This window comes from Hyaena hyaena, unplaced genomic scaffold (assembly GCF_003009895.1).
Source record: "Hyaena hyaena isolate Hyena2069 unplaced genomic scaffold, ASM300989v1 scaffold_171, whole genome shotgun sequence".
Classification (NCBI taxonomy): Eukaryota; Metazoa; Chordata; class Mammalia; order Carnivora; family Hyaenidae; genus Hyaena; species Hyaena hyaena.
In genome coordinates, this window is record NW_024080803.1 from 680698 (window position 1) to 699128 (window position 18431).

An 18431-nucleotide genomic window follows, 5' to 3' on the forward strand; every position below is an offset into this window, starting at 1 on the left:
GGCTCTCATAGTATCTGCACTATTCACTCTGCATACACAGCCTCACCTGACATCTGACTCAACTAGCTCAGACTCTTCAAAGGAAAGCCTTGTACTTCTCTCAAAGACGGCCAAGCCACATTTTATTTATATGCAATCCTGATCTCCACTGTTCCCCAAACTCAGTACGTCTAAATGGCTTTCTCAGACGCTCTTGAATTCATGTCACCTCTGCCATTGCTCCTTCACTCACCAATTGGAAAGCTGTACATTTCTCTCTACTGAGTAACAGGGTCGGGCTGGGGGTGGGGTGGGGTAAGCAATAAATGTGGGATGCCAGGAAAATCAGACACAAAGGAGAAAGTGTAGAGTGTTGGTATGGAATGACATGCATTCAGGACTTAATTCTAAAGACCTGAGGGGTAATGCCCATGCACACAGCTTTTATTCCAAGTCATGTATGTTACAGGTATAGAACCCATTAAGAACCAAGTCAATCTTCCTCCTTCGATCTCCATTCTACGACTTCAACAGTGCTCCTACATTTACTGTGGTCCAAAACCAGGGCTGCAAAATACATTCAGTTCAAAGACTTAATGCTTCTTAGCTCAACGTTAAGTCCAAACCCCGAGAATCCACTAATGACAAGTAAGAAGAGGGATGTGATAATTTTTTAAGATACAGATGAAATTCACATGCACAGGTCCCTTGTCCCCAAATCAGCATTATTTTTTTTTTTCCTTCATACAGAAGTCACGTGAATTTGGGATCCCCGATCTGAGTGACAGCACTTTGCGTTTCCAGTGGGGTCTATATAAACAGTTTCCTTTCACTGTGACAGAATCCTCAGTCGGCAAATAAAAACAAACTTGCATGAAACCGCAATACTGAGACCACCTTAGAGCTTAAGACGATTCTTAAGAAAAAAAATACTGGCACAAAATTTAATAAAATAAAACTTTTAACACAAAAACTGTTTTGGCCCCTCCCCACTGAAGTCGATCTTTGTTTCGAAAGAAGAGTAAAAGGTAAATAGTCCTTGGTTTTTAGTGCATCCCCCAAACCAAATGTTTTATCCAATCTCCTTCTTCTTTGCCCTCCCAGACCTAAAAACAAAAGCAAATTAGTTGTCTTTCATGGGTCTCAGGACTCCTGACGTGTCAACTTCTTTTGCTAATAGGTCCACCGCTCAAGATGCATTTTTTTCATGGATGATTTTTAACAATAATTGGACACATTAGTCTCCTCCCTGAAGCCAGATGCTTCAAGCTTCTAAGAAGACCCTTCTCTCTTTCCTGAAAATTTGCTCAAGAATTCCTCACCCCCCACCCCCGCCCCTCACGTCCTGGCTGTCTTTTTCCAACTGCGCACAATTGATTATAGCTGCAGCCCACTTAGCTCCCACCCCTGAATGTAAAAAAATGAGTTCTGGAAAATTAAAAATAGAATGACATTTAAAAATTAAGAGTCCGACCGACGCGGTTGTTCTTCGAAATGTCTCAGCAGAGTTTCCCCGACCCCTTTGGTGTCCATCACTCGTCGGCATCGGGCTTGACGTCCAGCATGGCATGGAGCTCCTCGGGCGTGTACCCGAGGAGACTCTGCAGGTCACACACAAAGCGGTATACGTAGCGTTTCCCCGCTGTCTTGTGGATGATGTTTTTGTCATAATAGTAGCGTAGGCCACGGCTCAGTTTCTCATAATTCATCTTAGGCTTGTTTTTCCTTTTTCCCCATCTCCTGGCCACCTGAAATTAAAAAATGAAACAAGGGTAAACACCTACAGGATATTCCAAATAGGCATGCTTATATGCCTCTAAATCCATTCGTGGTGACCCATGATGTTCAAGATGGGACAGAGATTCGCACACATGGAAGATCTTTTTTCTGAGCCGCCTCTTCTAAGTTCCAATTTTCAAGAGCTGGGCGAGAATGGTGATTAAGTGGATTCTTTAAATCAATGAAAATAGGGGCACCTGGGTGGCTCAGTCGGTTAAGCATCCTACTTTGGCTCAGGTCATGATCTTGCAGTTCATGAGTTTGAGTCCCGTGTCGGGCTCTGTGCTGACAGCTCAGAGCCTGGAGCCTGCTTTGGATTCTGTATCTCTCTTTCTCTCTGTGCCTCCCCTGCTTGTGCTCTCTCTGTGTCTCTCAAAAACTGAATGTTAAAAAATTTTTAAAAAGAAAAGAAATTGACAATGTATCTCTATGTGATAAGGTACCTGATACTGACAAAAAAGGGAAAAAAAGCTACATGGATGGACCTTGAGGGTGTTATGCTGAGCGAAATAAGTCAGGCAGAGAAGGACAAATATCATATGTGTACACGTATAGGAGGACTAGGAGGAACTTAACAGAGGACCAACCGGGAGAAGAAGGGGGGAAATGGGGGAAAGGGAGAGAGGCAAACCATGAGAGACTCTTGAATGCTGACAAAAACTGAGGACTGATGGATGTGGGGGGGAGGGGGGGATGGGCATGGAGGAGGGCACTTGTGGGGATGAGCACTGGGTGTTATGTGGAAACTAATTTGACAATAAACTATTTGTAAAAAAAAAAGGAAGAAAAAAAAAGGGAAAAAAAGGACAAGCAACACTATTGACTCTCCTTTCTTTATGTTATTGGTAGAATATTCTCGCTTTGAAAGTATGAAATTTAATGTGAGGGAGGGGAGCAGAGCTAAGCTGTTTTTCATCCACAGGAAGCATTTTTTTCTGTACCAGGGCACCATATCTTCGCATGTCTGCCAGAACAGAGCTATCTTCTCTCTTGTTCAGTGTCTTTGATTCTCTCATGTTCAGAATTGCACATGGTGCAGAGCAAGCACTCAATACGCATTTGCTGAATAAAATAATGAATTGAATGAATAAACTCTAGTAATCTTCCAAGACCTCTTGACCTGTCTGACCCCTTCCAGATTCACGGAGCCACAGGGCCAGAAGACGTGCTAAGCTATATTTATGAGGGGTCTGCTATGTGCCAGGCACTCCGGGCCCATTGTATCTGTGAATCCTGGAAACCAAACGGGTATTGTGGATATTTTCTTGATTTTCCAAATGATGCCACTAACGCTCAGGCAGGTGATGTAACTGGCTCAAGGTCATGCAAGTACTCAGGGGTAGAGGAGTGACTGGAATCTTAGGACAGGTCATCCAAGCCCACATAACCACTGTTCAGAGTTCACCCTCCCCCACCTCAACACAGTACTCACAAGTCGACCCCTTCTTACCTCATCTGGGTCAGAAAGCTTGAATTCCCAGCCATCTCCTGTCCAGCTGATAAAAGACTGACAGGATTTATCAGTGAGTAATTCCAGAAGAAACTGCCACAGCTGGATTGGTCCACTGCCTGGAAACACAAGGCATTGTGAAACATTACACCAGACGTTCAGCACCTCCAGCAATGAATCTGCTTTATACGTGCCCCTCCTGCCTCCTCTCCAGTCCATCCAGCCTGGAGAGAATAGACGCAACATATAACACAAATGTCAGAAGAGGTGCTGTGAGTTCAAATGGACTGAAAGGTGAAAAACTCTCTATCAAAAATGAAAACAAAACAAAAACAAACAAAAAACACACACACCCTATACCATGGTCTTATCAATCTCATCTTGATTGGCTTAAAGGGCAGTCCATTTTTGTTGCTATGCAAACTCTAGGAAGAAAATACTGGATCTGTCCTCTGGGATATTCTAAGGCAGCATAATCTTCTGTGCCCTCATGAACCAAGTCATTATTTTTGCCTTAATTAGTAACAAGGGTATTAACTAAGGCATACCTTTGCCAGTTCCAATCTAAAGCCAAAGCTCATAAACAATTCTCTGTAGTAGAGAGCCTTTGGCCCCTGACTTCTAAGTGACAAGGATTGCTACCCTGGGGTCATCTAACAAGGACACAGAATTTAGAATTTCTTTCATCCTAAGGTCATAATATTCTCCACTACCATCCTGTCCCCCCAGGCCACTGGCGGGCACCCAGACTATGCAAGGAGAACATCATCACTTTGTAAGGGATTAGCCTGCCACCCAGGAAATCATCACAGGTCCGGTGAGGACTGTCTCAGAAATTCTTCATGGGTTCAGTATATTCTAACTTAATTTTTTTTAATGTTCACTTATTTTTGAAGGAGAGAGAGAGAGAGACAGAGCATCAGCTGGGGAGGGGCAGAGAGAGAAGGAGACACAGAATCCGAAGCAGGCTCCAGGCTCTGAGCTGTCAGCACAGAGCCTGACACAGGACTTGAACTCACGAGCTGTGAGATCATGACCTGAGCTGAAGTCAGACGCTTAACCGACTGAGCCACCCAGGGGCCTCATAGTATATTCTAACTTACACACACACACACACACACACACATACACACACGCGCATGCGCACATGCACGTACACTTATCTTAGCCATCAACACTGCCAAGATCTCCGTTCTAAAAAGCCAGACATACTATGATAGTCAATTTATCTTATGCTGAAGGCCTTATGCTAATAGATTTCCTTTTAAGATCACTTTCTATTCGGATATGACAACGCTGCCAGTGATTCCTATCTAATTTATGGGTGTAGCCAGAGAAACAAATATGGGTTCAATCTTCTCTGCTGTTTGTTATATGTCTACACTTACAACACCATCTTAGAAGCCATCTGGACAGAGTAGGGTTGGGAAAGGCCCAGTTCATGCAGATGAAGGAAGCCAGGAACACTCTAACTCATACAGAAAAACTTGACTTTCTAAGGCTCTCATCCTTAATGTGAGCTTCAGATTTGTCTGAGCCAAAGTAAAGTGAGATCCAATAGGAAACAAGCTTTAGGTTCTATTTTAGTCTAAAAAGGCAATGTTCTTTATGATCTAGAAGGGTAATCTCTTGTTATACCTTATACTTCTACAAGGTATGTTCGCATGCATCATTTTGCTTACTCCTAAACTCTACTCCCTGATCCTTTCTATAGGCGAGGCACAACTGGTCTTACTATTTCCATCCTATTAAGGCAGAGAAAGAAAAATGCTCAAGAAAGTGATGTCACTTTGCTCCAGGGTACAGTGAGAAAATGCTGGTGCTGGGTCTAATGCCCAGCCCTTCAGCCTCCAACTACCAGGGAGACAGCGACTGGCATGGATTGTCATCAAGCAAGCAAAAAAGGGCTTACCCCGCCCCCTTCCCCCCCCCCCCACAGGAATGACCTGCTGGGGCAAGTCTCGGTGTCCTCAGCATAGCCCAAGCTAAACATAGAAGATGGAACAGCTCTACCTCGCCCTTCCAAGAATGCACCTTGAGCTCTTTAAAACCATCCTGCAAGAAACACCTGACACATGTTCTAGAATACAATGATTCAGTGGGCCCTACAAAATAACGTAACATTCAAAGAAACAGCCCAGAGTATGACGGTAGTAAAGCCTTACCCTCTTCTGTTTCTCTCTGCTGTTAAAACACCATTTAGTATACAGCTCAGACGCATTTGCAAATTTCTTGGGAGTTGAGTTAAAGTTACTGGCTACCACCGCGTGGCTGGGTTCACAGGACAAGATGCGACATTATATGAGGAATCCGTTGAGAAGCTATCCTGGTGGGCAGGCGTTAAGTACACAAACCTCTATTAAGAAACGCTACGGAATTTCTGGTAGCGAAGAACTTCAGAAAAAGCAACTGCACTAACCTTGCAAAAGAACAGATTTCCAGAAGAGATGCAGAACGACTATACACCCAACAGGACACCATTGTCTTAATATTATTTTGAAGACAGACATCACAAGGGAAAGCCAACTACTCCATAGCTATGTAAATGAGCCCTGGAGTCTGCAGCCTTCTCCTGGGCCACTCCCCCACAATGTGGACACAGAGAGAGGAGTTGCTTCAAGACCCTGGACAGAGAAAACTACAAGCAAGAACTATAAGTTGTTGTACACCTACTATGCACCGATACTATGTGGGCTGCTTCATACTGATCTCATGTATTCCTTAAAATAACTCCAGGGAATAGATACTATTATTATCAAATTTGCTTTTACCAGTTTTACAACAGAGAAAACTGATACACTGTGTGCCTTGTGTCCACTGGCCTTGTCCAAAGCCATTCAGAAGTAAAATGGCCGTGAATGGAACCCAGGTGGTCTGACACTCCAAACCCCTTCACCTTGGTACTACTTTGTCATCAGACAGAAACAACCCAGAGACTGGCATCTCATCAGCCTGCCTAGTTGACGTGAGTCACATGATAAGAAGACCTAGATTTAAAAAAAAAATCTCTTCCTTGCATCTCACAGCAGACACAAGACACTGGATGGCTAGTGGTTCTCCTGACCATCTGACCATTCGTGACCTTGGTGTTCACCTTCACAGGTGATATTTCCAGCCCAGGGAGTCAGTCCCCCTTCTGGTAACTATTAGGCTAATGTTACATCGCTATTCCTCCCTCCCTCTATTACCTTCAGACCTCTTTCACACTACTCATCTTAACATGCCTTTGGGGAGTGGAGGATTAGGCACACCAAGCTGAGGAAGGGGGAGGAGGGACATACTAGGTTACTTCTACCCAGGCAAGTCCTAGTCATTGGCAGGGAGCCGCCAGCATATTCCAAGTCCCAGAGAACACATCACAGTCCCTTGCCCTTGAGATGGGGCAGCCAGAAAGTGCAAAGGGGGAGTTTAAGTCATGTCAGTGGAACCAGCTCAGAAGCAGGGATGTCAGACAGAATTATTAATGCTGTTTTTCCTGGCAGGGCCATTTCCTGAATTGAAATGTCAAAGGCATGGGCTCTATATCCCTCCTGCAGCTTTCTCTGTATTTGATCCCCGTCTGCATAGATCAGCCGGGTGGGGTGGCGGAAAAGGTATATTCTTATCCATGGATCTTTTCTTTTGCTCATTGTGAACTTCCCTCTGTTCATAAGGAATATAAACCTGAAACATTTAGGAGCCTGGAGCCCAGGTCATAGATGAGGCACTCTCAAACTTCTTTTTTCTCTTTATACTAAAGGGGGGGGGGGGGGGGGGAGGGAGCACGCGCACGTACACATAAAGAGGTAGACCAGATGCCTAACAAAAGCACAGGAGCTTGAATGAGAAGAAATGTCTCTGGTGAGCATATCACAACAAGAAAGTCAAAATAGGGTGATGTCAGCTCAAGCCTCCTTCCTCGCTTCTGGAAGAAAGATCCTATAAGCCCATCCAGCGCTGGCAGGCACACACAGCCCTCTCGCTGTGGCTTTCCTGAAGTGGCTGTGCACCCTTCAGAAGGCTTGCGGGTGGTACCAAACGAAAGGACTCTACAGGAAACCCCTAAAGAGGCCTCCCGTTTCCTGACCCCCAAATTGTCCTTTGGTTGCAGGCAGCTGTAAAGAGGAAGGACGTGGATTTTTCTTCCAGCTGGAAACGCCAGGTCAGGCCTGGTTTCAGGGTGGGTTTGCGCCCTGGCTGGACTAGTGGCCAGACTTACACAGGATTGCTTCCACAACCATGTGTCTGTCACCTTCATTTCAGGTCTGGGAGGAGACAGCAAGGCCACCTGAGGGAGACACACAACAGGGAGGTGGCTCTAGGAATGCATGCTGGCTACCCTGGCTACCCTGCCAGTAGCATCCACATCTAGGCCCACGGGAACTGCTGAGGCCCCAGAATTGTTGAGGCAGTGATGCGGCCAGCGCTCCTGGTTAGACTTTCCCACAGGACATTTCTGTATTGCTCAGTGTAACTCTGCCCAAATCTCCAGGGCCGCAGGGCCCCATCCTTTGCCCTTGCTCCAACATATCCTAAAACTGTAAAGCCTCCTCCTCCTTCTCCCCGCACCTCCTCTCACCCTGGGCCCAGCCCCATCCACCCACCCAACTCCACAGTGCTCCCAGTGACCTTTGTCCCAGGGAGCAAAAGATGGTGCTAAGAATAGTGCCAGTCATGGGAAGGGGGAGTTCACATACTCAACGTGACTCACAATGATGTCCCTGTCTGGGGGCCCCAAGGCAGTCAACAGCATCCTTCACCATGCTGCCCTGGGGTGTCACACATCAGGAATCCGGTGGCATCACTGGGAAACTATGCTTCTCAAGTAGAAAGTCTCAGCCACAACAACAGAGGGGTCCCTGTTAGAAGGAAGTCTCTCGGCAACGAAGCACAGGAGTGAGGGCACCACACACGCTCTTGCTGGGGCCGCACCGCCCCCCTTCCCCCAGCTCCCTCGCTGGCTAGAGCAGGGGGATTTCCTCAGTTCCTCTCACTGCTTTGTTCTTCTCAGCTTCTGGGCCAGAGGAAAGTTCTTAGTACAACAGCGACAGTCTGATCTGAAGAATGTGATACAACCTTCGAAGCAGAAGGATCCGGTGGGGTCCCTCAAGGCAACTTCAAATCCAAGGCGCCAATCTAATTTTTTTGAGGTACAGCTTCCTACTCCTTCCGGTGACGCTTTAAGTCCCTTTTCCTTGTCTAGGAACTTGAAGGCCCGTCACGTATCTTGATGAGGGTTGGTTGTTAAAAATCCCCTGCTATTTTTGTTGTTGCTCTTGTTCCCTTACTCTGAGCCTAAGAAGAGAGCAACTTAAATATTTTTAAATGTTTATTTGTTTTTGAGAGAGAGAGAGAGAGAGACAGAGTGTGAGTGGGGGAGGGGCAGAGCGAGAGGGAGACACAGAATCCCAAGCTGGCTTCAGGCTCCAGGCTCTGAGCTGTCAGCACAGAGCCCGATGCGGGGCTCGAACTCATGAACTGCGAGATCATGACCTGAGCCAAAGTCATACACCTAACTGCCTGAGCCACCCAGGCTCGCCAACAAGTGAGCAACTTAAATATATGGCAATGGGCTAGTGCCAAATTTTAGTATGATTCTTCTGGTAACAATGGCTTCCATTGGGCAATCTGTCAGTAGACTTCTTCTCATTTTCTAGGCTTGGGGACTGTCTGCCCAATGGACTCACTGTTAGTGAACAGGGCCCAGGGCTGGACTTGAGTTTTTCCTTTTCATTTCAACTGCAAGGTCTCACCCTGTTATTTGTGCCCCAGCATGAGGCTGACATATCAGTCTTGATTTCCATGCAGACAGAGCTCAGCCCAGAGCAGTCGTGCTGTCTGGTAGCCTTCCATTATGGTGTATTTATACCAAGGCCATCTGCTCTATGCCCATCTCTCTCACCACTAGAATATATGCCCCAAGGCATACAACTGTGCTTTTCCACTGCTGGAATTCAAAGCCTAGATGGTGCCTCACCAGCAAATACCAATAATCAAAGAGCAACCTGCTGCTAAATGACTTCAGTTGTTAAGCTCCCTGTGCGCATGGACTACATCTTATTGACCTTATTTTCTCGAAGGCAGGTACGACATGTCAGACAAGTGCTTGGTGAACATCTACTGGCTTTTACTGCTCACACAATCGTCCTCTGAAGAAAGGGGTAAGGATTTTAAAAGCTACCCCACCTGCTTCTCTCTATTAAACCAGATCTGGGACTAATCAACATGAGCGACTCCCAGGCTGTTTCATCAACATGTTCCCCAAAATAAAAACGACCACACCGCCTGCCCTTTGGGGATTAATCTGCTACTTTGAGAAGTTAATCTCTTCAGCTTGACTCTAAAAGTCAAATCAAATACCTCAGTATGGGCAGGACACCACGTTTATTTTAACCTATGAAACTCTCATGGTTGGTCACCCTTGCAAAAGGGCAGACTCTGCCCTAAGAACACACATCTGGCAGGTGGTCCTAAAACAGAGGAACGGGCCTGACTGGCCCCTCCCTTCCACCCAGGTGTCTCTACCCACAGCCAAACGATGATGGCAAAAACAGAACCCTCAAATCCAGAAATGACCCATCTGTTCACAAGCCTATCTTCCTCTCCTGCTACTGTAAAGGTGCCCACCTCTGGCAGTAGAGGGGGTGACCCCAGAGTCTAAGCTATCACGCCCTTCCTGTCAACCCCCTTCTAAGCTATCATTCACAAAAGATTCCAGAATCTCTCTATTTCCATTAAGTCCTTACGAAATGAAATTGCATGACGACCAGGAAACACCCTGACGGTTAGTTTCTTGCCCCCTGGACCAAACTCCCCCTGAAGCGGCAGACATCTTCTGCCTGAGGATGAATAACTGCTGGACTGTTTGGCAATCAGAGCAGCAGGCAGATTTTTAAAAGAAAAGGACGGGCAGAGACTGACTGATATTTTGGCTTGGTTTTATGTCCAAAAGGGTACCTTCTTCCCATTTCTTCTGCGTTATGCCCATGTTTTGCCCCCCACCCCAACCTGATCTCATCTCATCCCCAACATGATCTAGACATGGTACATTCTGTCACTAGCCAGCAATGCCTTGGTTGAACGAATCACATGGTCTGTCAGTAAGTTCCTATATCAATGGCTATTAACTCAAGGACAGCAGTTGGGGATATAAGTTCTAATAATTCAATGTACAACCACAAAGAACACTCTCTGACAGGGGCTTGAAAACCACACTCCATGAACATAATGGACAATAACTTCACGAACTTTATTGCTAAAAGAGCCAGTACTTAACAATGGGAGCAAGTTAGAAAACAGCTCTCAAATCAATTAAAACCAGCCTTTGATGTCAAGTCCATGTCTCTGGCACGTTAGGCCAAAAGAAAGGAGAATTTCAAAAAATTAAAAACAAACAGACAAACGTGTCAGGTGGTGGAAAACTGAAAGAAGAGAGTGGATAGTATCCTACGAAATTAAAAAGTACATATGCCCATGGGATGCCTCAAGTGGGGAGGTCAAGCATATGGCACTTTGATTCTAATACCTTCCCTGAGTCACTGCAGGATCTTTCGCAACTAACTGAGCCTCTCTGGGCTTTAGTTTTCCCATTGCTAAAATGGAAATAGTTATCCCTGCTCTTCCCTACTTTATAAAGACATAAATTAAGTCCCAGTTATTAAGAAATAAATATAAATACATATGCACACACACGCACGCACCACACACACACACACAAAGAGGTGACCAGAGTACTGACAGTTTGGGAATAATATAAAACACAACGGAATTAAACAGAAGAATGACACAACAGAAAAAATATTTATATACATATGTGTGTGTGTATAAATATATACATATAGTCTGTTTGTTTATTTGTTTTGAGAGAGAGTGCATGCTCACATGAGAAGGGAAGGGGCAGAGAGAGAGAGAATCCCAAGCAGCCTCCGCACTGCCAGCGCAGAGCCTGACGCAGGACTCGAACCTAGGAAAAGTGAGATCATGACCTGAGCCAAAACCCAGAGTCAGATGCTTAACTGGCTGAGCCACCTCGGGTGCCCCCAGAACATATATTTTTAAAAACAGACTTTTCAGAGAAAGACAAGCGAAACAGATGAAATTTTTAAAAAATAAACATAGCAAAGCCCAAGACAAAATTCCATTATTCTTCCAAGAATTAAACTGTCATTTTACATGGCCACTCTGGAAAAGGAGAAAGCTACAGGCTGAAAGAAAGGTTAAAGTATATAAATGCAAAATTTAAAAGAATACTGTACATGAGAACAACCAGTTAAGGTTTGCTAAAGTTAGGGATAACTGTGAAGTTCTTGCTCTGATTCAAAGTAGGTGCACAGACAAGAGCAGATGCACACTGTTTTGCAAGTGAAAGTATCACAGACATTTATGGTTTGGGGAAATCTTGGCCACAGACAGACTTAGATCCTCTTTCCTCCAATGTGCTTTTTCTCCCTAATCATTTATGCTCCTCGCAAAGCACGCTCCACCTACTTATTCTGTAGGGCTGACCGAGGGACTCAGCAGCATTGCCCACAACCGTCGGCAGGTTGGACCTGGAGGCAGAGCCTATCAGCAGGAACTGAAGGTAAAGCAGACAAGTCCTGTCCAGCTAATCGGTGGCAAGACAGGCCGGGCAGCAAGCCCAGGTGGCTGGCGACAGGCTGGCCGGGCTGCCCCACCTGTTGCAGACGTCAGTGAGGCTCCCTGGCAAGTCTGTCTTGGTCCTGAGAACGAGACAGTTACACGCTTTAGTGTGTAGAGGAAAGACCCTTGTTTTTGCTTGGGCTCCTCACACCTGCATGTGCTCAAGCACACCTGTGTGGGGGTGGAAGCAGAAAGGAGACCGGTCTCTTAAAGGGGCCGCCTATATTCAAATACAGCCACCTCTTCCTCCAAACCCAAGGGCTCTGTCTAACCATACTTGACCCACCTCTCACACAGATTCGGACACAGAGTGGGGGGAAGCTCAAGTCAGGAAGTGGGTTCCTTAGAGCTTTTCCTCCTGCTGTCTTCTAGGTAACTGACTGCTGTAAGAAGTCACCAGAAACAGGTTGGGTTTGGATTTGAGGGTACGGGGTGAGAATTTTGTTAGAAACCCAACAGACACTTTGTCAAACCAATGCAAGTGTCAAAAGCAAATGCCTCCCTATGATGTATCTAGGTAACAGGAAGAAAGAAAGGTATGCTCGCTGATTAGGATTAGAACACAGAATCTGAGGAATTGCAAGCCCGTACTTCTCAGTGGGCTGAGTGCACTCTCTGGAACTTATTTTCTCTGGAACTTAAAGTCTCCCATGCGTGTCCAGGATGAGAGAAATGACCAGCCATGTCTGTTAGAATTCTTGGCGAGGTGAGCTGGACCCCCAAGTGGTCATCGGAGCACTGAATTTTTTAATTTTAGCCGGCAAACAATCTCTGAATGCCCCTCAAGTGTAAAGTGTGGTAGCCAGGCCAGGCTGGGTAACAAATAAAACAGGAACGACAGTGAGGAGGTAGAAGAAACATATTTTGTTCTACCATCGTGTGATGGGCTGAGGTGTCCTACCTACGCCTTGCCTTTAAAGAAGAAAGGACTGAGAGCCTAGCCTTAAGGGGCCCTGCACAAGAGACTGCACCCACCTTGGCTCTGAATGTCAAACACCTCCACAGAGCTGCACTCTGTGAGCACCTCTCCAGCGAGGAGCACCCCGGCCTCCTGTCAACGTTTCACATTCACTCACTTAGGACAACTTTCACTCTTGTGATTCTCAGGGAGAGGTGAGTCACACAGAAGACAAAGCCATTCGCTTTGTTGAGGTCAATAACGGGCATGGAGCTCTGAAGCCTAGAATGGGCCACCAAGAGCTGTGGCCTTGAGTTCCGCTGTGCTGGCCTATCCGACAACCCATGTTCGTCAGGTGGGTCTGATGTGGCAGTCAGCAGACCTGTGGCGGCCATGACAAGGTGCTACTCAGGCCTCGGCTGCAGGCAGCAGGACTGAATGGATCCACCATGTCCCCACCGAGGCCACACTCTCTGGGGCCACTCCCCAGGGACTGGCATAGTAGGGGCATGAGTCTCATTCCTGGGGGACACAGAGCTCCTCCACCGGGCAACTCTGGCATGAGGGCTCCCCAGGAGCCTGACCAAACTCTTCTTAGAAGGGAGCTGCAGATAGAGGCTCTTCCCCACACAAATCCCCCTTCCCTCTCTCCTTTTACCAGTGACAGACCTGCAGCATGGTCTGAACGCTGCCTTGCCTTCCCGTGCTGTACCCCACTTGGTCCTTCAAGGGTCTCTCTCAGACACCAAGACGTTTCTTACAAGTCTAATCCTGTCTTGACATCTGCATCTTAGCAGCCTCAAAATGACACTACCACGGCCACTAAGAGTGGATCTTTTCCTTCTAATCGGCTGATACTATGAAAAACTTTGAAAGGCATCTTCTTAGTGGTTGTCTGTACGACTCTGGGCTCGACCTCTTTCCCCTCTGAACCTCGATCCCTTCATTTGTACAATGAGAATCACAGAATCTACCTAGTACGGTGGTCGGTGACAGTTAAACAAAGGTAACGTACATGAAAGAGGTAAGTGCACAGTGGGAGCTCAGCACAGGTGGGTTGTGCCGAATGGCCAAAATCGGATATTATGTATCTTCCGCGCCCTAAGTCACAGCCATCAGTTACTGGAATTCTCTAAATAAAATACAATGAGGCCTGGCCTCAAGGAATATAGAATTACATTGGAAAGACAAAAGGTTGGAGGATAATACGGAACAGGGGTAACCTGCTATGTATCCCGCAAGGGTTCTGGATGCTTTGCACAAACGATTCCTTCAATCCTCCCAGCCGTCCTCTAAGACAGTAACTATTATTACTACCATTTTGCAGATGAGAAAACTGAGGTACAGAGACATTAGCTTGCCTGAGGTCACACATGGTCAGTGGCAAAGCCGGGACACGCTCAGGTGGGCTGGCTCCCAAGCCCAGCTCTTAACGCCTACGTGAAACATAACCAGGGCCTACAGAGCCTGGGAAGGCCTCCCTCTTGGGTGTTTTACCTGGACTGACATGTGACGGCATCCCCAAGTGACAGGCCTACCAACGTGTATGTGTCACACGGAAGTCGCTTTAGGAGAAAAGGACGGAGTACGGCTTCTCTTGAACTGAGACTCTACCAGGGAACCACTCACTGCTCACACTCCAGAGCAGTGAAGGCCGTCCAAGGAAACGAGAAAGATGCCAAGGGGGCAAAAGCAGGAATATTTGGGACGTCGGGCAGGGCCTCTCCCAATAGAAGCTGTGGGGAGTTTCCAGGGCCTGTTGGTTAAAGGCAACAAAGACCTGTGTGGATGCCTCAGCGGCATGCTGGCTGAATTTTGCTCAGTGGAAACATTTGACTTCAAAGACCAAAAAGGTGGAGCCTCAAACTGGAGACAGAGCAGGAATTCCAGAACAGTAACCACCCAATTCCACCATTTGTCGTTAGACTTTGTTAAAGAAACAGCGGCCCACAATATCGGAGACTTTGGGACTCCTCCAAAACGGGCAGGGGGCTGTCCCCAGAAAAGAGGGGTCAACTGGCGAGTCACCCGCCATCCGCAATCCACATACCCGCTCGGCCTTGGGAACAGCACACCAGGGGCCGAGGCACATTGTGCGAAGTATAAATGGGCAAAGCCAGCTTGCGAGGTATTCCTGCAGCTGAATCAAGGTGAGGAGGTGGTTCCGTCAGCCGTGGCCTTCATAAACAACCGGCGGAAACAGGGAACCTCCCTTTCCACGATTTTTTAAAAGACATTTAGAAAAAAGAAATGAATAATGAGGCCGAATCCGGCTCCCTTGTGATCTTTTTTCTGCTCGAGTCAGACGATTAGGAAGAACTATCACAAAGCGAATCAGGAGGCAGAAGCAGGGCCCTGCAGGCCCCAGAAAGAGACCTCTCTCATCCAGTTCAAGTTTCCCTCCCTCATGCTCCAAAGTATTTCCCCATGAGTCTCATACCTGAGCGGCATGTCAACCTGTTACTGAAGGGAGATCCACTCAAAGCATTCCGTGCACCACCGCGCCAACCCAGAGCCCATCGCCAAACAGCACAGAGAATCAGAATCCCGCCCAGCTTCTGAGATGCTGGCTGGCACCAGTGACCTGCTTTAGGCCGAGGCGGGTGTCTGTCTGGCTTCCTGCAACCTGCTAATCACAAAGCCCCTGAGCCAGAAAGGGGAGACACTCTCTGTGGCTGCCTTTCTCATTTCTAAGCTCTCCTCATCTTCATTCAGGTGCCGCCCAGGGATGCTCTACATTGAGACTGTGGTGGCCACCTGCAAGCCTGTGGGCCAGCTCCAGCTTTGCCTGCCCGAGAACCTCAGGGCACCTAGGAAACGCAGGTACTGCCCGAACTGGGGACCAGAGTTCTATGTTCAAGTTCACAAGATGTTTCTTCTCACCTACAGTCCATGCACCCCGTCTTACACTGACGACATTCACACAGAGACACTATATTCCAGAGTGTGGCTTGGGTAATCATCCCTCCCCTTGCCCCCAAATTTAAAAGCTCCATGCTGTTCCTAATTACATGCCCACTGGGTTCAGAATTGCAGAACTCTCCTGCATAAAGTCTTGCTGCGCTATGAATTTGCTTTGGTGAGTCCTCTCCCCTTTCCTGATTGGTAACATAGGCTCGTACCAAAGGTTTCCTCAGTTGCTATTTCTACCTGAAAACCCTGAGAGTATTTTGCAATCCCGTTTTCCTTCAGAAAACTCTGATTTCAGGTTAACACAGCCAAATCTCAGGTTTCATTTGGAACTGAAGGGCTTTGAAGCACTTCCTTTTGCAGCGAAGTTGTTTATTCCCAAAAACATGTTTTAGCAGTAGCTTTGGGTTACTGAACCCCAAAACTTAACTGTGAGCCAGAACTCCAAAGTTCTGAGCTTGGCCGAGGGACTTTCTTACTACATGACCCTAGACTGGCTCAGAGCCATCTATGACATGGTAAGAAGATGTCTTTCAGGCCTGAAGCCATTTGAGAGAGCCCCCAGAGTAAGGTAGGGGACTTCTATTTCTACAGGACTAGTCTTCCTTTTGGGGGGATTACCTCATGCAAAAGTATTAAAGTTAAATTCCAGATAGCCCCACATTTAGCCATAAAAAAATCAGGGACTATATTTTCACAAATCTGCACAGCACTACATAATTTCATTACAGTTAATGAGCGGCTTTGGGCTTAGCCCTTTTTAGGCTTCGGGATGAAAAAGAGACCCTAACCACTCCATTCACAATTGCAACTCTGGGTGGGGATACACCCAGGCGTTGGACGATAGCTTTACCACCAGGCCTGCTCAAGAAGCAGAAGCGATAGGAAGGATGCCTTATCTGTGGTAATGTCTGGCAATCCGGAATGAAGTTTGATAAAAGGTGACATGCAGGCCAATACTCCAGACTGAAGCCAAAGGCTAGCACTAGGTCCTCCTACATAGCCCCGACCCACATACATATGGTGCTAAGTGGTAACAAGCAGGAGACGAGGTCTCTAATCTACTGTAGGAAAGCAACCGAGATAAGCAACGAGTCTTCTCATTCCTTAACAGGGAGAAAGACTACAGGGTTGAGGGAGGCATCTGGCACTTAAGGCTCAATCAGGAGCTACTTCTGTGCATGGGGCAAATACATGGTCTTGAATAAGTCATTTTTTGTGCCTCACTTTCATCATCTATAAAATGGGGCTAGAGGAAGAGAGAACAGTATTTGACAATACAGTATACTCTTCTATAGCTACTGCAATTGCAAAAATAATCAGAGACTGCTACGTTTCTTGGGGATCTGGAAAGTGTGTTGTTTAGGTCTATTAAACAGATAGAAAACACCGGGCCACTTCTCTCAGATTGTTTTGTAATTAGTCGGGGTTCATAATGTATCTTCAAACAAGAGAAAATGGAGCCTTCTGATTGTATCAGGTTGATAACCGTAAGCAGTTCACAGTAAGGTAAGAAGGTACATTTTGGCGGAAGCCAGCATTGCATTTGATGTATTCTTAACTCAGCTAACAGGCAGGCTTTCAAGCCATGTTATCTGCCCCCACATCTTGACCTAATTTAACAAGTTGCCATGGGAGCCCAGTGAAGGTTGATGCAATTTTCTTATCTTCGGGGGAAGAATGTAACAGTGCAAGAGAATGTGAAAATTCAGTTTCTAACTGATTTCCACACGTACAGTGCAGTAACTAAGACATCACACGAAGAAGTGAAATGTAGTCCTTTGAAGGTGATACAGACAAAGACTGAAACTCCTTGTGCATAAAGGCAGGGAAACGACTCTCTTCCCAGCTTGGAGGACTCACGCATATACACTTTAGCTCAGGCCAAGTAATGGCGATGGAAAAGCCCAATGGCTCCTACTGTGTGGTCACACATACTCTGGAGAAATAGAATTTTAAGGGAATGAACAAAAAAAAAGGAGGGAGAAAACAGGTGTGACTTTAACAGGCAAGAAAAAGTTTGCCAACACTTATACAATGCTTTCCACTTCCCAAAGTACTCTTCCAAACTTCAGCTCATCTTAACATGTCTGCATAAGGTCAGAGCCCCATTTCTAGGAATCCCAGGCACTTGCGCGTTGCTCGGCTGGTGGAGGGGGCTGAATAGGTACGTTCCACCCCTTTCCCCATTCCCTAGAATGAACCTGAAATGATAAGGACCACAATGAGTGTGCAAGGGCAAGGGAACCACCATGGAGCATTAGTCTGTAGTGTGGGCAGATGTTCACCAGGCAGGGAGCCTAGGAAAAATGTCCCCAAATTCTGAGCTGCCCCCTCCCGTGCCTAACAAATCCTGACCTTCATTCAGACCACAACAAGAGGAAAATCCAGTCCAAGTCTAAGGACAATTATAATAACATGAATTCGACAAGATCATGAACCCTCAAGGGCTTCTGGCCCTTATCTGCACTCAACAGGGCTCAGAAACATTTGCTGAAACAATCAGTTTGTTATAAGTGAGCTCCCAACCCCCACCTCCCATGCTTAGTATAATGTCTAGCACTCATTTGTTTCATTAATTGACAGTGCAATTACATTTGCAAAGATCTCTCACCACCAAGATAAGGATGAACACCTTCCACTTTACTAAAAGTAGAAAAGGGTACAAGGTAAATTTGCCTAAAATCACACAGTGTGGTAGAGCTCAGGGGCAGCCCAGGGGACTTCTGTTTTCTGGGCTATTGTTCTCACCGCCATATGAGACAGTGTGAAAAGTTCTATCTCCAGTCATAAAGC

The 18431-nt window shown here is 46.6% G+C and overlaps 1 protein-coding gene across 3 annotated transcripts in view; it reads right to left on the reverse strand.

Moving 5' to 3' along the window:
- Nucleotides 1-405: 405 nt before the first annotated feature.
- Nucleotides 406-18431, reverse strand: part of ETS1 (ETS proto-oncogene 1, transcription factor) — a 64910-nt gene continuing 46884 nt past the window's right edge. For all 3 annotated transcript variants that reach the window (XM_039240262.1, XM_039240260.1, XM_039240261.1), the window contains 2 exons: nt 3209-3327; nt 406-1727 (listed from right to left, as the gene is read on the reverse strand). In XM_039240262.1, the coding sequence (XP_039096193.1) occupies nt 1512-1727; nt 3209-3327 (335 nt within the window). In that variant the 3' untranslated portion in view covers nt 406-1511. The remainder of the gene's footprint in view (nt 1728-3208; nt 3328-18431) is intronic.